The 22,648-nt window shown below is 40.7% G+C and overlaps 1 protein-coding gene across 2 annotated transcripts; it reads left to right on the top strand.

Annotated features, from left to right (window-relative positions):
• The first annotated feature begins 6,536 nt into the window (after nt 1–6,536).
• On the top strand, nt 6,537–21,957 carry LOC120048318 (endoribonuclease ZC3H12A-like). 2 transcript variants are annotated; one of them, XM_038994194.1, is made up of 6 exons: nt 6,537–6,667; nt 9,654–10,092; nt 13,303–13,442; nt 15,935–16,169; nt 18,498–18,604; nt 18,900–21,957. In XM_038994194.1, the coding sequence occupies exons 2-6, from the start codon at nt 9,731–9,733 to the stop codon at nt 20,027–20,029; spliced, it is 1,974 nt and encodes a 657-aa protein (XP_038850122.1). In that variant the 5' UTR covers nt 6,537–6,667; nt 9,654–9,730; the 3' UTR covers nt 20,030–21,957. The 2 variants fall into 2 exon arrangements, with proteins under 2 accessions (XP_038850122.1, XP_038850123.1); XM_038994195.1 differs by lacking the exon at nt 6,537–6,667 and adding an exon at nt 6,687–6,875.
• The last annotated feature ends 691 nt before the right edge of the window (nt 21,958–22,648 follow it).

Below are 22,648 nucleotides of genomic sequence, written 5' to 3'. Positions count from 1 at the left end.
TTATATTTTCAAAGCTTTTTACATGTAATTCAGCTCGTGTCATACTAATTGAGCTTTTTGTGGCCATTGTACTTCGAGTGCTTCCCGAACCCAGGACAGACCCACTCCGACATCGGAGATGTCCCATGCTTCTCCCTTAGCAGTTGCAAGAGGCTGGAACCGCAATCCTATATGCCCTCAGCAGCAGCCCACTGCCCAGGCGTACAGAGGAAAGAAACCACGGAGGACGTGAGAGCCTTCCTGGGAGGGACTTCGCTTTGTATCCTACAGTTAGTCAAATCCGCTCCATGCATGGTAGCAACACGAAAGAGAAGACTAGATACACATTGCCCAATGCCAGAAAAAGCTGCCCGGTATATGTGCACACAAGACACACACTTCCACACATCCCTCCAACACACACTAAGTGTACACACTCCTGTGTTTCCCACCTATTCTCCTGCCCCTATTCTTATGAGCGTCATGGCCTTAGAGAAAGATTCCATGAGCCCAAGGCCAAACATAAGGCTGGGACAGTTAGGTTTCACCGAGACACACAGTTTAATTACAGTCATGCAGCAGCCTCTGCATGTGACTCGGTAAACAGTCAAAATCTAACTTGTCAAACTGCACAGCAGCCTCTGCCTGTACCCCAGTTAGATATTCCCAATCAAACGACAGCCTTGCCTTTTGTAATAGAAAGAGCAGACCTGTCCAGCAGACTGAGTGTGTGGAAACATGCATGCACAGCTCCCCTTTGGGTACTGAATACAATTCGGAAGGGCTATGCTTTGCAGTTCGCTCGCAGGCCACCGGGTTTCACTCGTGTCACACCCAAGACAGTTTCAGCTCAAGCAGCCTCTATTCTAGAACAGAAAAAAATGGGAAGCAGACAACAATACAGGTCTGTAGTGACATGACTTTAATTAATCTGATGACTGTTACATATTTAATCCACTAACTATGTTTAATTGTTACCCAATTAAATTAATCATGTAACAATTAACTCCGTAGGAATTTGGGGCACCACAGAATAAGTTGTTTACCATCTCCCGAATTAAACTCTAGAAGATATATAAGTTATATATCGATAACAGTCACTTATTAATCATTACCTCATATAAGTCTCATTCTGAGCAGTCGCAACATTCTTGGATCCGCAAGAACCCCAACCTTGAGCCTTATTCAGTACTACACAAATGTATTTAATAATTTATTAACTAACTAAATAATAACACAGGATACACACACACACTTACATGAGACTGTCACACCCTGACCTTAGTTCCTTTGTTATGTCTCTATTTTGGTTTGGTCAGGGCGTGAGTTGGGGTGGGCATTCTATGTTTTTGTTCTGTGTTTTATATTTCTATGTGTTTGGCGTGGTTCTCAATCAGAGGCAGCTGTCTATCGTTGTCTCTGATTGAGAACCATACTTAGGTAGCCTCATCCCACCTGTGTTTTGTGGGTAGTTGTTTCCTGTTTTGTGTGTCTGCACCAGCCAGAACTGTTTCGGTCGTTATCTTTGTTATTTTTGTTATTTCAGTGTTCAATCTTGGTTTCATTAGACCAGAGAATCTTGTTTCTCATGGTCTGGGGGTTCCTTTAGGTGCCTTTTGGCAAACTCCAAACAGGCTGTCATGGGCCTTTTGCTAAGTAGTGGCTTCCATCTGGCCACTCTGTCATTAAGGCCTGATTGGTGGAGTGCTGCAGAGATGGTTGTCCTTCTGGAAGGTTCTCCCATCTCCACAGAGGAACTCTGGAGTTCTGTCAGAGTGACCATCGGGTTCTTGGTCACCTCCCTGACCAAGGCCCTTCTCCTCCGATGTCTCAGTTTGGCCGGGCAGCCAGCTCTAGGAAGAGTCTTGGTGTTTCCAAACTTCTTCCATTTAAGAATGATGGAGGCCACTGTGTTCTTAGGGACCTTCAACGCTGCAGATGTTTTGGTATCCTTCCCCAGGTCTGTGCCTCAACACAATCCTGTCTCGGAGCTCTACGGACAATTTTTTTGACCATGGCTTGGTTTTTGCTCTGACATGCACTGTCAACTGTGGGACCTTATATAGACAAGTGTGTGCCTTTCCAAATCATGTCCAATCAATTAAATTTACCACAAGTTGACTCCAATCAAGTTGTAGAGACATATCAAGGATGATCAATGGAAACAGGAGGCACCTGACCTCAATTTCATGTCTCATAGCAAAGGGTCTGAATACTTATGTAAATAAGGTATTTCAGATTTGTATTTTTAAATATGGGGTATTATGGGGTATTGTGTGTAGATTGATGAAGAACAAAAGTAATTTAATCAATTTTAGAATAAGTCTGTAATGTAACAAAATGTGGAAAAAGGGAAGGCGTCTGAATACATTAACCCACTGTATACTGAAACTATGGTGAAACTATAAAGAAATGACCAGTAAGTTACATAATAGTTACTTAAGTACAGTGCCGAAATAACTTGGTGATGCACGGAAAGTAATAGGAAACAACAGCGAAACATGACGGCAACAACAAGGTAACTACCCAGCTATAACCAAAGACACAAAATGTACGTTTTGAGGTTGGACCACATACAGTACATGTATGATGTCGTTTCTCAAACGATTCTGTTAAATAAACAGTTTTTCTACGAAAGTTCCAAGTACATTCTTAATAAGTATAAACAGTGCTGCTGAGAAGATGGAAAATGTCCTTAAATACTTACTATATAACTTTTGCTAATTTGCCTCTATTATTGATAGTTCTTCAGTAAAGAATAATTGTTTCTACATAACAACCAGAGAAATGTATATACAGTTGAAGTCAGAAGTTTACATACACCTTAGCCAAATACATTTAAACTCAGTTTTTCACAATTCCTGACATTTAATCCTAGTAAAAATGCCATGTTTTAGGTCAGTTAGGATATTTTAAGAATGTGAAATGTCAGAATAATAGTAGAGAGAAGGATTTATTTCAGCTTTTATTTCTTTCATCACATTCCCAGTGGGTCAGAAGTTTATATACACTCAATTAGTATTTGGTAGCATTGCCTTTAAATTGTTTAACTTGGGTCAAACGTTTCGGATTGCTTTCCACAAGCTTCCCAAAATAAGTTTGGTGAATTTTGGCCCAATCCTCCTGACAGAGCTGGTGTAACTAAGTCAAATTTGTAGGCCTCCTTGCTCGCACACGCTTTTTCAGTTCTGCCCACAAATTTTCTATAGGATGGAGGTCAGGGCTTTGTGATGGCCACTCCAATACCTTGACTTTGTTGTCCTTAAGCCATTATGCTTGGGGTCATTGTCCATTTGGAAGACCCATTTGCGACCAAGCTTTAACTTCCTGACTGATGTCTTGAGATGTTGCTTCAATATATCCACATAATTTTCCTCACTCATGATGCCATATATTTTGTGAAGTGCACCAGTCCCTCCTGCAGCAAAGCACCCCCACAACATGATGATGCCACCCCCATGCTTCACTCCTCCAAACATAATGATGGTCATTATGGCCAAACAGTTCTATTTTTGTTTCATCAGACCAGAGGACATTTCTACATAAAGTACGATCTTTGTTCCCATGTGCAGTTGCAAACCGTAGTCTGGCTTTTTTTATGCCGGTTTTGGAGCAGTGGCTTCTTCCTTGCTGAGCGGCCTTTCAGGTTATGTCGATATAGGACTCGTTTAACTGTGGATATAGATACTTTTGTACCTGTTTCCTCCAGCGTCTTCACAAGGTCCTTTGCTGTTGTTCTGGGATTGATTTGCACTTTTCGCACCAAAGTACGTTCATCTCTAGGAGACAGAACGTGTCTCCTTCCTGAGCGGTATGACAGCTGCGTGGTCCCATGGTGTTTATACTTGCCTACTATTGTTTGTACAGATGAATGTGGTACCTTCAGGCGTTTGGAAATTGCTCCCAAGGATGAACCAGACTCGTGGAGGTCTACAATTTTTTTTCTGAGGTCTTGGCTGATTTCTTTTGATTTTCCCATGATGTCAAGCAAAGAGGCACTGAGTTTGAAGGTAGGCCTTGAAATACATCCACAGGTACACCTTCAATTGACTCAAAGTATGTCAATTAGCCTATATGAAGCTTCTAAAGCCATGACATCATTTACTGGAATTTTCCAAGCTGTAAACTTCTGACCCACTGGAATTGTGATACAGTGAATTATAAAATAACCTGTGAAATAACCTGTCTGTAAACAATTGTTGGAAAACGTACTTGTGTCATGCACAAAGTAGATGTCCCTAACCGACTTGCCAAAACTATAGTTTGTTAATTAACAAGAAATTTGTGGAGTGGTTGAAAAACGAGTTTTAATGACTCCAACCTAAGTGTATGTAAACCTCCGACTTCAACTGTAACTTTACATCAGTATTTAGCGGCTAAATAGTAACTATTAACAGGTTATTACCTCGTTTGTACCTGGTCGTTGCAGTCTTGTTTCGCTGTTGTTTCATATTACTTTCCGGATGTTACCCTGTTGTTTTAGCACTCTAAACTAAAGTGCTACCACCCTGGTACCTACCAAACAAATTGATTCACTTGAAATGCACAGACAAACTGGCCACATCCACACACTTGTCTAACCTCTCCTAACCCGTGAAGTAACAAATCACACACATACAATACACATTTGTTTTTGACTCAAGCCAGCCTTAATGCTACTCCCTTAGCCTTAAACATATTCATAGGCGGCGTGTCCAATAAGCTAAGCTTCCCTTAAAGTAACTTGAAATAGGCGGCGTGTCCAATAAGCTAAGCTTCCCTTAAAGTAACTTGAATGGAACTTGCCATAATGATATACTCCTGTCTATACACAAAAAAATGTAATCCTTCAAAACACTACACCAGAGAGCATGATTTAGCCACAGAGGATTTTTAGCTTGTTTTTAAAAAAAATAGCGGTGGATTGTTTTAAATTACCAGCACATACAGCCGGGAAGCTCGCAATTTAGGAAGCGTGCAGTTTGGGCAAGCATGCAGCAAATATCAGAGCTGATTTTTGACATATCCCCGGCGAGTGCGCATATTCACTGTCTTTATCGTGGCAAGTTATTTTGGGACAATAATTTCCTCATCTAGGCTAGATAGACTACATAGCCTACAGTGTCTCCCCTTTTCATAGGCCTCAATTAGATGGTTGCATTCAAGACAATATTGTTTTTTATTGATCTCAGTTTGTCATTTTCAGCAAATCAGCCTACCCTGTCATTTTGTGGTATTAAAGATTATGCTAATGTCTCCAGTCATGGCAAGTAAAGTGTTGTAGAATTGCACTAAATGTGTTTATAAAACTACATTTTTCTCGTGTCCTGCTAAAGAATGTTCCTCTAGCTGGGGCTGAGCTCTGGATGTGAGCTGTCACGCCCTGACCATGGTTTGCTTTGTATGTTTTATGTTTTGGTTGGTCAGGGTGTGATCTGTGTGGGCATTCTATGTTGTATGTCTGGTTTGTATATTTCTATGTGTTTTGGCCTGATATGGTTCTCAATCAGAGACAGGTGTTTTGCGTTGTCTCTGATTGGGAACCATATTTAGGTAGCCTGTTTTGTATTGTGGGTTGTGGGTTATTGTCTATGTTATGTTGCATGTTAGCACATTGTTTATATAGCGGTCACGGTCGTCTTATTCGTTTTGTAAGTTTGTTTAAGTGTTCTTCATTAAAGATAGAAGAATGTATTCAAACCACGCTGCGCTTTGGTCCGCTTCTTGCGACGATCGTGACATGAGTAAAAAAAAAGAAGAAAAGCAGGTATTTTTTGTGAACAGTGAGTTATATTTTTTGCCTGTTTTATAGTAGTCTGATCCATGCAATGCTTCATCATAAAAGGTGCATATTTTTGTGAAAAAAATAGCTTCCCCCAAACTTGAAACCCACATGCAACCTATTGTCATACTCAAACACACACATGAAGATAGCTTTGGCTTGATATTTCCTTGCAAGGTAGGCCTACGAGTGCATCAACCCAGCATGAGACAATGGAAAGGGTGACATCTAGTGGGGAAAACTGTTCTGTACCATAGAATATATCAATTATAGTGAACTAGAGCCTACATTTCACGAGGGCAGATACGTATCACTGTAAAAACATTTACACTAGGTTAAGCCTATATCATCACTGTAGCCTATTGTTAATGTCTAGACGCTTCTAAAGTTTTCATGGAGAGCAATTCCAGTAAGACAATGAAATAGGCCTTACAGGCATAGCTGCAGGAAGATGTTTGGGAGGGGGGCGGGGGTGTAGCTGGTCCACAGGACTAGTTAAGGCCCAATTTTCTTCAATTATTATATATTTTTATTCTGCACCCTCAGCACCCCTACTTCCTATTGCTATACCTATAGGTATAACATGTCCATAATGTTGGTGAATTTATTTAGAAATCAGACTTAGTAAAAGCATAAGGGCAGGGTTAGTTTCAGTTTCAGAAATTCAAGAATTGAATTTGACTTCTCCGCTAGGACTGAGAAAATGTAGCTCTACAGTAACGTAGGCTGTAATTTGGAAGCAATTTGGGAGGACTTTAACAAGTTGGGGCCGTGGCCACACAGGAATAAAGGAAGGACACTTTTGAGCACGAGAGAGGGAGGTGCTGCGGTTGCGAAGTCATAACCATAGCGTACATCAGAAATGCAAAATGTATGGTCGAGGTGAAAATGGAGCACCACGAAGAGGAACACGACTTGAAAGTTAAGGTCAATTTTAAAAGCCATTGTCAACGTTGTGTATTTGTACAAAGCTAATGATTTACTATATTAGTTTCACTCAAACGTCATATGACTCTGATTTACGTGTCACCTGTACTTGTATTCCACTGTCGTGAGAAAAACACGGCGCCAGGCTCTCCTGTACAAACGAATACACTAATCCGTTGTCTGCCTCTGCATAGTCGGCCTTTGTAATGTAACGTAGTTTTTGTATATGCTATTTTATTATTTACATGGGTAAATCATTTTATATTGGTTTGGGATTAATCTAGTTATTTGCTTTCATGATTCGTCTAGGGTGCTTCAGGCTATGGTAATGTTGAATAACATTTGGGAAGTTTACAATAGGTTTACCAGTTTAATTGTGTAGTTTCTGTGATACATTGCAATAAACTAAAAACGGTTTGCAATTGCTGTAGACCTATGACACTTTAGCCTAATGTGAATACAAAGATATTAGGCCTGCAACGTAATACAAATGTAATGCAGTACAGTCAATATGTCAAGTTGTCAACTGAATTATTTGCATATTACTCTAACATAATACCAGCCAAACTACACAGAACAAAAATATAAAGTGTTGGTCCCATGTTTCATGAGCTGACATTAAAGATCCCAGAAATGTTTCATATGCACTAAAAGCTTATTTCTCTCAAATTTTGTTGACACATTTGTTTACTTCTCTGTTAGTGGACGGCAGGTAGCCTAGCGGTTAAGAGTTGCTGGTTCAAATCCCTGAGCCGACTAGGTGAAAAATGTGTCGATGTGCCTTGAGCAGGGCGCTTAACCATAATATTGTAAGTAAAAATGTTAGTGAGCATTTCTCCTTTGCCAAGATAATCCATCCACCTGACAAGTGTGGCATATCAAGAAGCTGATTAAGCAGCATGAGCATTACACAGGTGCACCTTGTGCTGGGGACAATAAAAGGACACTCTAAAATGTGCATCACAATGCCACAGATGTCTCAAGTTTTGAGGCCGTGTGCAACTGGCATGCTGACAGCAGGAATGTCCATCAGAGCTGAATTGAATGTTCATTTCTCTACTACAATGTCGTTTTACAGAATTTGGCAGTACTTCCAACCGGCCTCACAAACGCAGACCACGTGTAACCACACCAGCCAATGACCTCCACATCCGGTTTCTTCACCTGCGGGATCGCGGTGAAGTTTCATCAGCTGTGCAAGCCAGCTGATGAAACTGGGCTTGCACAACTGTAGAATTTCTGCACAAACTGTCAGAAATTGTCTCAGGGAAGCTCATCTGCATGCTCGTCGTCCTCAACAGGGTCTTGACCTGACTGCAGTTCGGCATCGTAACTGACTCCAGTGGGCAAATGCTCACCTTCGATTGCCGCTGGCACGCTGGAGAAGTGTGCTCTTCACGGATGGATCTCGGTTTCAACTGTACCGGGTAGATGGCAAACGTGTGGGCGAGCAGTTTGCCGATGTCAACGTTGTGAACAGAGTGCCCCATGGTACCGGTGGGGTTATGGTATGGGCAGGCATTAGCTACAGACAACAAATACAATTGCATTTTATCAATGGCAATTTGAATGCACTGATATACAGTGATGAGATCCTGATGCTCATCGTCGTGCTATTCATCCGCCGCCATCACCTCATGTTTCAGCATGATAATGCACAGCCCATATTGCAAGGATCTGTACACAATTCCCGGAAGCTGAAATTGTCCCAGTTCTTCCATGGCCTGCATATTCACCAGACATGTCGCCCATTGAACATGTTTGGGATGCTCTGGATCGACGCGTACGACAGCGTGTTCCAGTTCTCGCCAATATCCAGCAACTTCGCACAGCCATTGAAGAGGAGTGGGACAACATTCCACAGGCCACAATCAACCGCTTGATCAACTCTATGCGAAGGAGATCTGTCGCGCGGCATGAGGCGAATGGTGGTCACACCAGATACTGACTGGTTTTCGGATTATCGCCCCTACCTTTTTTGGGGTGGGTTATTTGTGACCAGCAGATGCATATCTATATTCCCAGTCTTGTGAAATCCATAGATTAGGGCCTAATTCATTTATTTCAATTGACTGATTTCCTTATGTGAACTGTAACTCAGTAAGATATTAGAAATTGTCGCATTTTATACAGTGCCGTGAAAAAGTATTTGCCCCCTTTCTGATTTTCTCTATTTTTGATGCTGATGCGAAACCTAATATTAGATAAAGGGAACCTGAGTTTACAAATAACAAAACATGGATTTATTTTTTTAATAACAAAGTTATGTAACACCCAATTCCGTTGTGTGAATAAGTAACTGCCCCCTTACATTCAATAACTGGTTGTGCTATCTTTAGCTGCAATGACTGCAACCAAATGCTTCCTGTAGTTGTTGATCAGTCTCTCACATCGCTGTGGAGGAATTGTGGCCCACTCTTGCCTGCAGAACTGCTTTAACTCAGCGACATTTGTGGGTTTTCAAGCATAAACTGCTCGTTTCAAGCCCAGCCACAACATCTCAATTGGGATTTGACTAGGCCATTTCAAAACTTTAAATTCGTTGCTTTTTAGCCATTTTCATGTAGACCTGATTGTGTATTTTGGATCATAGTCTTGCTGCATGACCCAGCTGCGCTTTAGCTTCAGCTCACAGACGGATGACCTGACATTCTCTGATACTGAGCAGAATTCATTTTTCCTTCTATTAAGGCAAGTCGTCCAGGTCTTTGGGCAGCAAAGCATCCCCAAACCATCACACTACCACCACAATGCTTGACCGTTGGTATGAGGTTCTTACTGTGGAATGCAGTGTTTGGTTTTCGCCAGGCATAATGGGAGAACTGCTATCTATAAAGTTGACTCAGGTTTGCCGAAAAGCACCTGGATGATCGCCGAAAAGCACCTGGATGATCATCAAAAAGAATGTTCTTTGGACTACTTTTGTTCAGTATATTTGCATAACATTGTCTTGAATTTAACTAAAGTCTCTCTCCGTTCAATCCAGGCAACCGTATCAACATGAAAAATAAGCCATAACCCTCCCAAGCTGCACAGGAAAGCCCAGACTGACAGTAGTAGAAGATGGACCAGGCCTTTCCCAGTCTCCAGACCCCAGCCACTGAGCTCCAACTCAGGGTGGACTTCTTCAGAAAGTTGGGCTACTCCCCCATGGAGGTTCGGGCCGCCCTGCTTAAGCTAGGCCTGAGTACAGACACCAACTCTGTACTGGGGGAGTTGGTCCGTAGCGGAGCCAGCACTGGTACTTCTAACTCCACCATTCCTGAGAGTGGTGAAGATACTACTGGCCACACAGGCTCCAGCATGGCCTCCTCTAGGACCCATGGCTCCCAAGGAGACAGACCAGTCTCATTACTGGAAGACAGGAGGGACACAGACAGTGGACTGAAACCTATCGTCATTGACGGCAGCAATGTGGCCATGAGGTGAGCGAGAAGAGAGGAAGGGATTATTCTTGTCTTGTTTGTAAGAGCTAGCATTCAATTGAAGTGTTTCAATGAGTTCAGCTCTGTGCATGCGCGCCTGTATGTCATGGTCATGACAGTCCTGCCCTGTAAGGGTTAAGGTGTTATTGTGGTTGAGAAATTAGATGAAGCGGATGTACTGTATTATGTTATCCTCATGTGGTTGGTTGTAGATCACAATGATAATGACAGCCAGCTATGCAAAAATACCTGTAAACTACAGGTGTACAACTACTCATTATCAGCAGTTGAACTATGACCCTGCATCACAAGAACCACGAGCTCTTCTCATACACCTTAATAATTTTGTCAGCTGGGTTTGAAGAGGTAGTTATCCATGCCTGTGCATGCCTTTGCTAAGGTTAATGCTGCACTATATGCAAATCTCCTACGCAAGTCTCTGCCTCGCACTGGCTCCCAGTGATAGCTATGTGTCAAGGCGGTGTTTATTGTCAGGATAGAGTTCATATTGAACAGGCCAGACGAAATTGTCACTCAGTCTTATTATGTCTTCTTAGTTCAAGTGTTTGCAATTACAACCATTTTAACTTGTCTCCTTATTACATGGATGGAGCCAAGCCAACATTTTAGAACTTCCATTATTACAGTTTGATTACCTAGCTATTTGAGTATACAGTGTATCTTTGGACTCGATTCAAATCATAAACCAATAAGGAAACACAACCCACGTGTATGTTCAAAGGAATGTCAGATTCACAAGTGACAGCAGGTTAAAGCAGTTAAAACCATTGGGCCAGTAAACGAAAGATTGCTGGTTCAAATCTCTAAGCCGACTGGGTGACAAATCTGTTGATGTACCCTTGAGCAAGGCACTTGACCCTAATTTATCTGGATAAGAGCGTCTGCTAAATGACCAAAAAAATGTAGGGTGTCCAATCAAAATATATTTTTTACCAATGGGTAAAATAATATGTTAATTGTGTAGACACTTCTCTAAGAAAACCAATGGTCCAAACCCCATGTATCTATAATAATCCGTTCAGTTTATTACCCGTGTAGGATGGCCAAGATTAGGGTGACTAAATCAATGGAAGCCAGATGTGGTTTTTTTTTATATAATAAAAAAAGGGGGGGGTTCAAAAATCTGGAAAATAGCATTGTGTCAGCTAGGCTGGATGCTGTGCGAGAATTGAGGCAAACTGACCTGCTCAAAGTTGAACTCGTCATCTTTCTTCTCGAATCCGGAGGACATAAAATAGTAGAGGTAAGATAGATATCAATTTTGAGACATGACATGTTGTATTTTAGTTTACACTTTTCATATTAATGCGTCATTCCTGTTAAATTTTGAAGATTTCACCAAAAAAAACACGTTTTTTTTGTGAAATGTCAACAGCACTGAGTGTAGGCCTACCGCAAGCTTTTTATTTTCAAAGCCTTTTACATTTTAATTCCGCTCGTGTCATGCTAATTTAGCACTTTGCGACCCACAGAAACAACTTTACAGAAGAACACTACATGTAAAATCCAAAACAGTTGCAGCAAGGAGCGTCAACGCTCTGTCAAAAGAGCTCAGTGCTTATTATTGGATATATTAGGATACGAAATCTGACTTTTTGGATATAATGTTAATGATATGTGAGAGAAAGACCCAACTGAATGATTCAGAACATGAAGAATCATATTTTGTCTTGGTAAAATAAATTTTATAACAGAAGGAAGTGAAATTTCATCACCAAAGCTCATTTTCACCCACTCACCCTACCATGTAATGTTTTTATGTTTTGCCGAAGTGTTTTTTTGTTTTATCTGTATTTTATATTTATTGTTCAAAGGTCTCTTTGCAAGTGTTATTTAGCACTGATATACACTACCGGGATCACATAGAAATGTCCTTGTTTTTGAAAGAAAAGCACATTTTGTCCATTAAAATAACATCATATTGATCAGAAATACAGTGTAGGCATTGTTAATGTTGTAAATGACTATTGTAGCTGGGAACTGCTTTTTGTTTAATGGATTATCTACATAGTCGTACAGAGGCCCATTATCAGAAACCATCACTCCTGTGTTCGAATGGCACGTTCCAATGGATCGCCAGCATCCGGAGTCGCCTCTTCACTGTTGACGTTGAAACGGGTGTTTTGTGGGTACTATTTAATGAAGCTGCCAGTTGAGGACTTGTGAGGCGTCTGTTTCTCAAACTAGACACTCTAATGTACTTGTCCTCTTGCTCAGTTGTGCACCGGGGCCTCCCACTCCTCTTTCTATTCTGGTTAGGGCCAGTTTGCGCTGTTCTGTGAAGGGAGTAGAACACAGCGTTGTACGAGATCTTCAGTTTCTTGGCATTCACGCATGGAATAGCCTTAATTTCTCAGAACAAGAACAGACTGATGAGTTTCAGAAGAAAGTTCTTTGTTTCTGGCCAACAAATGCTGATGCTCCAGATACTCAACTAGTCTAAAGAAGGCCAGTTTTATTGCTTCTTTAATCAGGACAACAGTTTTCAGCTGTGCTAACATAATCACAAAATTGTTTTCTAATGATCAATTAGCCTTTTAAAATGACAAACTTGGATTAGCTAACACAACGTGCCATTGGAACACAGGAGTGATGGTTGCTGATAATAGGCCTCTATATGCCTATGTAGATATTCCATTAAAAATCAGCTATCCAGCTACAATGGTCATTTACGACATTAACAATGTCTACACTGTATTTCTGATCAATTTGATGTTATTTTAATGGACAAAAAAATTGCTTTTCTTCCAAAAACAAGGACAGTTCTATGTGACCCCGAACTTTTGAACGGTAATGTACGTAAAATAGGACCTTGATGTACAGTATAGCTGTCATTCTGTCACATGTTATTATCTTATAACAGCTACTTTTACTTTAATGATGTCGTGCTACTTTACTCCTCAGAAAGAGTACTGTTTGAGCTGCATGCCTGTGTTCCTGTATTTTTTTAACTATGCAATTCTTGTCATTCACTTGCATTGCCACTGAAGCGAATGCATTGTAGACAGAGGAGAAATTATTTGGTCAGATTAACTTTTCTCTACCTTTTTAACAATGAAACAATCAGAGATCGACACAACTTTCTCCTTCCTTTTAAATCTGCCCTCTTCACTAGAAAGGTTTGTTGATTCATAGAAAGTAATGACATATTTATTTATCCCATTTCCTGCTCTCTTGTCTCCCTTCCAGTCATGGTAACAAGGAAGTGTTCTCCTGTAGGGGAATTGAGTTGGCAGTGATCTATTTCCTGGATAGAGGTCACTCAACTGTCATTGTGTTTGTGCCCTCCTGGCGCAAGGAGCAGCCCAGGCCTGATGTCCCCATCACAGGTGAGATTCACAAATACAGTGCATTCAGAAAGTATTAAGAACCCTTGACTTTTCCACATTATGTTACATTACAGCCTTATTCTAAAATGGATGAAATAAATTAAAATCCTCATCAATTTACACACAATACCCAATTTTTTTGCAAATGTATTAAAAATAAAAAACTGAAATACCTTATTTACATAAGTATTCAGGCACTTTGCTATGAGACATGAAATTGAGCTCAGGTGCATCCTGGTTCCATTGATCAACCTTGAGATGTTTCTATAACTTGATTGGAGTCAAGTTGTGGTATAGCCCAGACTTGAACCCGATCATAGCCCAGACTTGAACCCGATCGAACATCTGTGGAGAGACCTGAAAATAGCTGTGCAGCGACGCTCCCCATCCAACTTGACAGAGCTTGAGAGGATCTGCAGTGAAAAATAGGAGAAACTCCCCAAATACAGGTGTGCCAAGCTTGTAGCGTCATACCCAAGAAGACTCGAGACTGTAATCGCTGCCAAAGGTACTTCAATAAAGTACTGAGTAAAGGGTCTGAATACTTATTTAAAAAATTATACATTTGCCAACATTTCTCAACTTGTTTTTTCTTTTTCATTATGTTGTATTGTGTGTAGATTGATGAGAAGAAAAATTCAACTATTTAATCCACTTTAGAAAAGGCTGTAACGTAAAAAATGTGGAAAAAGTCAAGGGGCCTGAATACTTTCTGAATGCACTGTAGTTTAAATTAGACTAGTCTCTGTTTCTGAATATTAATACTTTAATACCAGGGGATTTTGAAAACACAAACTATGTTCATGTACAACATGAAACAATGCTTTTACGGACAGTTTCCGGGACGGAGATTAATCTCTCTTTTTAGTCCAGGATTAGGTTTGTCTATGGAAATTAATTTTGTGAGGTCAGCAATACATAAAAATACTAGACACAGATAATCAACACAATAGAATAAAGTACAATACAGTATTCATTGTGACTATCTCTTTAAAATAATGCAATTACATTCCCTTATCTCGTTTATATGCAGGGGTTTTGGTAAGTACACTCACTGCACCTACGGTATGTTTCCAGTCATATGATGTGTCTGTAATATGAGACTGAGGCAAAAGGCATTGGGAAACTCCACCAGAGGGTATTATTGGACAAATGTTGAAATGCTGAAATCAAGAAATACTGCCTGACGTCATACTCTAGTCTTTCTGAAAAAAATTCTAAATAAATGTTCCCAATTTGGGATTGCTTCAACCCACATCATGTTGTCGAACACAGCAGTGACTCTTGTCCATGTATCTGAAGGCTATCTTTTAGGAGGTGTTTGTGTTAACCTAGCGTAACCACTAACAAAGCCAGTGTGCAGTAGGGTGGACCACTATTTGAAGCTGAGGCATCATCACTTGGTGCCCACTGCTTGCATGGTTCAGTGGCTTTGTCTGAGGTGGAGCAAGCATGCCCAAAGTTATATTTTCAGTCCCAGTAACCAGGAAGTAAAAATAACCGCAACAGTCAGTCCAGCTGGGAATTGGGAAATCCCCACCAGGAAGTGAAACTGTTTTTCTCACACACTCAGGTTACTGTCTGAAACTGTCTTTTAACTGTTTCTAATCGAGTGTTAAGGTTTACATGTCAAGTGATTGTTGTTACCTGAACAATCAAAGCGTTTTTGACACAGACAGTTGACATTTGTGATTGCATTTCAGGCTTTAGTCAATAGTAGTCTCTAAAAACCTCAAGAAAATTGTTCAATATGGAGCTCTGTCTCACACTTATTTAAGTCAGGGTCCATATTCAAGGGTATCATTAGGAGCACTAGGAAAGAATACATTACTTTTAGGTCATATTGAACACTGTGCACACAGGTGCATTTATTCAACATTAATTTTGGATGTATTTGTCAATGCTTTAATTTAGTCTGCTGGGAGGTTTCCATGTTATATGATATTGGGGATGTAGGTTGTGAAGTTTGAACAGCTTATGTAATAATTAAACAGTCATGTAATATTTGTTTTAAACGATTGATGGCTTTGTGCTCTGTGTGTTTTGTCTCAGGGATTTTTTTTTACACAGTTGATGGATTTGTGTTTTGCGTGTCCCCTGTTTGATTTGGTACACTATACCATATTTGATTGAAGCAATGTTATGCAACCCTTTATTATCATAGTTTCACCTGGCTTGTTCATCATGCAAAGGTATAGAATACGTTGTTTTTAAATATTAGTCATGTTAATGTGTACTAAGAAGACAAGGTAAGGCAGTGGAATAATTTGTGTCAAACAGAATTCCAATATGATGAAAGACCAAACATAAAGCGAACCATCTCTGCTTCTTACATCGCCAGCAACAGCTGTCCATGTAATCTTATTCATTATTATCTATACGGCAAAACTGATCCGAAATCAGCACTCCTACTCTGAGAAGCTTTATGAATAAAGGCCCTTGACTGGGACATAATACAACACTTGGTGAAACATCTGCACGTTTATTTCCAGACCAACACATTCTAATGGAGCTAGAGAAGAAGAAGATCGTTGTCTTCACTCCCTCGAGACGTGTCGGTGGTAAACGGGTGGTCTGCTACGACGACCGTTTTATTGTGAAGCTGGCCTACGAGTCGGACGGCGTGATCGTGTCTAACGACACCTATAGGGACCTCCAGGGAGAGCGTCCGGAGTGGAAGCGCTGTATCGAGGAGAGGCTGCTTATGTACTCTTTCGTCAATGACAAGTGAGTGCTGGATTTATTTATTTTTAAAATGGGGGGGATGACAGGCATGCATTAAGGGGAGTTTGATAGAGAGAAGATACAATGGTGAAGAGGCCAGTGGGGCCTGAATTCAATCCCACGCAGGCAGGGGAACCATACATGTGGTATGGGGGGTTTCAGCAGGTAACATATGTCATAAATACTGATTTTGGACAGAAACATGAGAGATGGAGAGATGTTTAAAAACAGGTTTTTAACTCTTTAAAAAAAACATGTATTAATCATGAATTGATGTCAAGGTTAGATATGTAGAACAATTTGAGTCATGTACATGGTTCTCTAGTCAAGATTCAGCCCAGAAATAGCGAGCAACTTGGTTCCGAAAGGCTGATTTCACATTTTAGAGCAGTGTAAAACACCAACTGGTTGATCTCCAAGGCATTCCTAGACGATTGCCAAACATTTCTGTAAAAAACTCAATCACAAGCCTTGCGTTCCTATATTTACTTTATTATTCTCGCGCTGTTGGCGTCAGGTGCACCCGATTCAGCTGCCCTGCATGCCAGGTAGGTGAAGTGTTCCATTTTTAAACCATTTCATGTGTCTGAAGGTACAAACTCTGCCTTCCCGGCGGGCCCGGAGAGTAAATCAAGTGCGCTATAGGCCTACCAATCGGATGGCTCAGATTACCATGTCTGTAGTAATGTAGCAAGCATAAAAGAAAGCTACAGCAAAGTTGATATTTTGATATTTAAGAACTTTTAAAACATGACTCAACAACATGACTGGTGTTTTTATGAGCTTGTTGATGTTTAAGTTCTTTCTCAGCACTGTCTAAACTTTTTAACTTTTTTATAACTTTTTTTTTTTTTTACACTTTTATAAGTCATAAAGTGCACGTTCATCCTACTTCCACTCGCGCTACAACCAGCACTGCCACTGTAATGAATGATTAGAAAGGTGCATCGGTAGGCTTGCGTGGTTATTATTAGCGGCTTGGGTCTTTTTTAATATAGAGGAATATTTCACTTTCTCCGTTGAAAGTGTCGTAGAAATATTGGTCCAATAATATTTCTCAGATATCAGAACTTGTGAATTCAAAGTAAACTTTATTACAAAGTAAAAAGCCGAGCTGGTTCATGGATCAACTGTTTTTCCCAGCCTTAGCACACTCCTTTTATACAGTTTCATCCTTACATTACATACATAGAGAGGAGTGACTGTAAATTATGAACTCTTTTTGGCTTTGCGCCACAATTGTTTCCAACCCTAAGTTCTTTCTTTGAGGCAGACTTTTTCCTACCTCAACAAATCATTTAACACTCTACAAATCACTGAACCGATTATATTGGTGGCGTAACTGTGACAGTTTGGTTAAAAAGTAATAGGGGCCCCTACCAGGCTGCAGTCACAAGTAGATTATATCAGCACACTCCAGGCTATAGTCATAAATACATTCATTATATTGATTTTGACACTTCTTATCCAGGCATGCATCTAGATTACAATGTGTGTCTATTTATTTTGTATATTGGCTTTTCTTATGCTATACAGGTGTGGTTACAGGATCCTTTTAAAGCTTTTAATGATTCTGTTTTATTACATTAATATTTCACAATATGCTACTGAAAAATCACCATAAAAGGAGTAACAACATGTATTTGTCCAGAGGCAGAAATAATGTGGTGCGACTCGAGTTTTGCCATCAGCTGGAAGACGTGTCCCTTTTTGGTCAGCGTAGAAAATGGAAAGAGGCGTTAAGAGGCGAACCTTCAGTCTGCTGCTCTCTCCCTCCACTGAGACTGACCATCAGATGCAGGCACCATCAGCCCAGTAAAATAAATTATTATATAAATGTAGCTCACTCAGCTGTGCCTCACAAGTAATACATCTGCTCTATTACCGGTGTGACCGTATAGCCTACCTAAAATGTATAAAAATGGTGCGAACAACAATACATTTGCAGGACAATTTCAAGCAAAGCCAATATGCGGTGATAAGGTATTGGACCTATAGCCTACTGCATAAACCTAATTGTTATAGTACTGTTTTTAATAGGTTAATGTTGCATAGGCTTACATTTTTTTTTATGTAATCTTCTAAAACAAATCTGTGGTAGATCTCCGCTTGCATTTTGACTCAGTGATCTTGACTCAAAAGGTTGGTGACCACTCCTGTATGGTTAGAGGATGATTCATGAGACCTGTGTTAATGTAATTATTTCAGATATGAAAAGCAAACATTCCCTCTGGCTGCTCTGTGTTTTATTGTTCTAATCGATTAGATTCGATCCTCTATCACTTCTCTGCCTGTATGGTTTCTGATCAATATTACCCATTTCCGGCCCAGATTCATGCCCCCAGATGACCCGCTTGGTCGTCATGGTCCCAGTCTGGAGAACTTCCTGAGGAAGAAGCCTCTGCTACCAGAACACAAACGCCAACTCTGTCCTTATGGTAAGATCTCAACCATAGAGATATATGAGTGAGATACCATAGGGTTCTAATTATATTGTCTGAATACTGACGCTTAGTTTAAAACCTGTCTTGTTGAAGCAGAAGAGAAACACAAAGTACTAATCTAGGATCAGGTTTCCATTAGGCATAACTGATTTTATATCAGCTCTTCTAATCTGAGACTCTTTGTGAAGAGTCAAGATACTTTCTCCTGTAGAATTGTATTATTTTAGATTTAGGTAGAAATACTTTAACTGTCATGTTTAGTAACTCTCATTTATGTTTTCTATTTCAGGTAAAAAGTGCACGTACGGCGTAAAGTGTAAGTTCTACCACCCTGAGCGCACTCACCAATCCCACTGCTCATTGGCTGATGAGCTCAGGGAGAAGGCAAGGCTCTCCTCAGTAAAAGAGGACCGGAATCACATGATGTCACACCTGAGGGGCCCCCAGTCCGAACCGAGCCCCTTTCCCTCCTATTCTCTGGAGAATGACCTGGAGCACAGGCTGACGTTGGAGCACCGCGGTTCCCTGAGGGAGGGTCCCAATAGCCAGGTAACTGAGAACATGTTGCTGTCCTGGGATGGGCCACACTCCAGTAGGAACCAGCAGGCCCACAGCCCCACAGCAATAGGCCAAGGACAAATGGACTGGCCCAGTATGCTCTCCCCCTACGCTACTACTGACCTCCCCTATGCCAGCATCTCCCATGAGTGCCTGGACTCTGGTTTTGGCACCTATGAGAGCCAGTACTCAGATATGTCCCAAGGCCACAGCAAGTCCTTCAGTCCCAGGCAGCAGCAGCAACAGCAGGGCTTCCCCTCTGGTTCCAGACATCCAGGCATGCATCCAGAGAGGCTGGCCCAGGACAGCCTCCAGCCCTGCAGGTGTTGTTTCCATTTGGCTCCCTTCACAGGTCCCCAGCAGCAGCAGCACCACAGCAACCCACACCTCGAGTCCCAATCCCAGCCAAGGTATGACACCTACTCGCCTTCTCTGTTCCCACCCAACATGCACCACTACAGCCTCCCCTGCAACTTCCAGCAAGGCGGGGTGGGGGCACATAATTTCCACCCCCATCAGCACCCCCAGAAGTACTGGTCAGACCCCTTCCATGGCGGGGTCCCCCAGGCTAGGGCATCGTGTAGCCTCACCCCGAGCCCCCACCTCCATCACCCCCCTACTCCGCATGGGGCCCCCCACTCATGCTCCTCTTACAGGAATCAGCAGGAACTCAACTCCTGGGCCCAGCCACCTCCACATTCTGCCTTTGACACAGACAGAGAGGAGCTCCGTAAGAAACTGCAGGCCATCTTCAACCCCCACCAAGTAGATACGGTCATGGGGATGTTCCCTCACCTGATGGACTCCCAGAAGCTGGCTGCGGAGATCCTCAATTTCAAATCTGATGGAGGGGCCTTCTGATGCCTCTAAGCATCTTGTCTAAGGGGTTAATTCAGGGTTGAGAAGCTTGCACAACTCTAACTTCCACATAAATCATTAATTGATTTCAATGGGATACTTGTGTGAAAATGTGCCTTGGTTAATTATTCTCTTGTTCTTTTCCTTTGTAATTTACTGTAACTGATTGAAAGGGCAACGTTTTATTGTTGATGTTGTCCTTCCTTAGCAGTCATGTGCTTGCATAGCTTATGTTAAATCCATGACAGGTTGTGTGTGCACAGTTTGGGAGAAGTGTGGGGAATTGGGATGAATCCCCTGTCGTGTTTAACTGGATTATTTGAAATATATTGAAAGTTGTATACATTTATAACAGTGTAGTCAAATCTTGCCTCTAGACTCAATACCACGGCAAACGTGAATCTAGAGTGTTTGACTGTTGATGCATATTGTATCATTTGGGATATACCGTATGTGATCTCTCGTTTGTCTGAAATTCAGCTCTCATGCAATACGAATTGTCTCAAATAATGTCCTTGTCTGAAATTGCACCTTTTACTATTCTGTTTTTTGTATATTGTGGTTCTGATGGCCATAATGTATTTCCTGTCTCATAGACCAATATATTTGGTATTCCATCTCTTTATGCAGTGTGGAATACAATGGTATACATTTTTTCCGTGTATAAAGCTACGCCCAAAGAGCCCCAAATACTATACAGTATCCTTCTAACCAAGAGAATCTGTGGAAGAAGCTGCCAAAGAAACTGAATTAATGTTGGAAAAGCACCTTGTCATTGACCCAAATATTGTAATTCCCCCATAGACCAGAATGTGATGTTCTCAGCAAGATAATGTATAAAAATGTGTACTGTAATATGTACAGTATGTCCTGTGAGGGTCTCTTGTAATCACCAAAGACTGGGTAAATCCAATAGATCTTTTAAAGTAACTGTCCAGTGTTTCCCGATTTCTATGAAATATGACCAAAAATTAATTAGAATACAGTATGAGTGATTTTTGTTTTCCTTTAAATGTTTTCAAGTATGTTAAAAAGCAGCTTTTCTGTGTTGGAATGGTGTGGGTGTACCCCAACAACAGAATGGTGTGGGCGTATACCGGTATAAAAAATATTCATGCGAATAGACTGCTGATTGGCCAGCTCAAGCTCAATGAGGATGACCTCATCCTCTATGTGGAAATAGCAAGCATTTTTTAAACTGTCTGTTTGAGTTTAAGGGGTGGGGTTTTGTGTGTTTTCTCCAATTTATGCTTTGACCACAAATATGAGTCAACAACATTTATTTGCGTGTGAGTTAACAGAATATAAACTTTTTAAAATTAGATTTTCACTGGACAATTACTTCAACAATGTTTCTATGATAGTTGTCTGTCTTCGCTGTATGCTGATAGACAACACTTTGTAGTTTCTTTTTTAAGTGCCTAAACATGTCAAATGTATAATTCAATTACAATGGACATTTGGAGTAGAGTTCTAGGTCTAAACAAATTGTTAAACTTTTTTATTTTAAACCCATTTTGGTAACTTTATTTAACAGCACGGTAAGTACTAGCTAGATATTTAAAGTTAGAATGTTGTTATTATTATGTTATCATATAGTATTACCAGCTTCATATCAGGTTAATGCAGTCATAACCTTATGGTACTTGAAATAATTAGCAGGGAACACTAGGCATTATATTTCTCAGCCATTTTTATGTATTTTTAGAGTAGACTACTTTGTTTCTTCGGACTACAAATAGCTACTATACCAAATAGTACAATTTGTTGCCAAGTATTTACCAGTACCTAGTACTTACCCGACTGTAATAAAGGGTTACTCACTCATTTTATATTAATTTATATACCACTTAAACACTGCCTTTTGAATGTTGGGAAGTCATATTACACAAAAATGAAAGGTTTGAAATATACCTGTCTGTATTTTCTAATGGCATGTCTCTGTATTTTGTCTCAAGCTGCTGTACTATGATATGGTGCTTTCATTGTTTTAGTGCCTCAGAGCGTAGACAGTCATATGCTCCATGATGATCTGATGATGACCATAGCTCAGGGCTCTCCAACCCTGTTCCTGGAGAGCCACCCTCATGTAGGTTTCAGCGAGATGAAATTCTTGCCACAAAGTCGACAGAAACCACATACCATTATCACTAGACAACACTAGCTAATATCTGTCTAGCAGCTAGCTACGGCACGTTTGTTAGCTAGCTTGCTCTTTGACGTTGTTTCCATTCAAAATAATAACAATCAGAATCAGACTATCTTAACTCCTCCTCCACATTTACTACATTGGTTGAACAGTGCAGAATAGAACCTCTCCCAACAGTTTTTTTTTTTTTCTCGTCATGACCCGAATGTGGGGTGTCCCACTCAGGCGTTTATTTTACGCCTGCTACGATAGGCTAGCTAAATAACATTTAAATATGCCATGTAGATATTTTAGACATGTTGTGATGGCATATTAGAAGACCATTCTGTCCCTGTCATTCTGTAAATGGGCCCACAGTGTAACAAAGAATCTTCATTTAATTGAATGTCATACAGTTAACTTAAAAGTGTAATTCCACCATTTTTTTTTTATTAACCATGTTCATTATCATGTTCATTATGGTGCTGAACAGG

This window comes from Salvelinus namaycush, chromosome 5 (assembly GCF_016432855.1).
Source record: "Salvelinus namaycush isolate Seneca chromosome 5, SaNama_1.0, whole genome shotgun sequence".
Taxonomy (NCBI): Eukaryota; Metazoa; Chordata; class Actinopteri; order Salmoniformes; family Salmonidae; genus Salvelinus; species Salvelinus namaycush.
This window is presented reverse-complemented; position numbering and strand designations above follow the sequence as displayed.

Coding starts and splice junctions, on each gene's coding strand:
- LOC120048318 (XM_038994194.1), top strand. CDS start 9,731: ATGGACCAGGCCTTTCCCAGTCTCCAGACCCCAGCCACTGAGCTCCAA. Junction 10,093..13,302: donor GGCAGCAATGTGGCCATGAG/GTGAGCGAGAAG, acceptor TCTCCCTTCCAG/TCATGGTAACAAGGAAGTGT. Junction 13,443..15,934: donor GCCTGATGTCCCCATCACAG/GTGAGATTCACA, acceptor GTTTATTTCCAG/ACCAACACATTCTAATGGAG.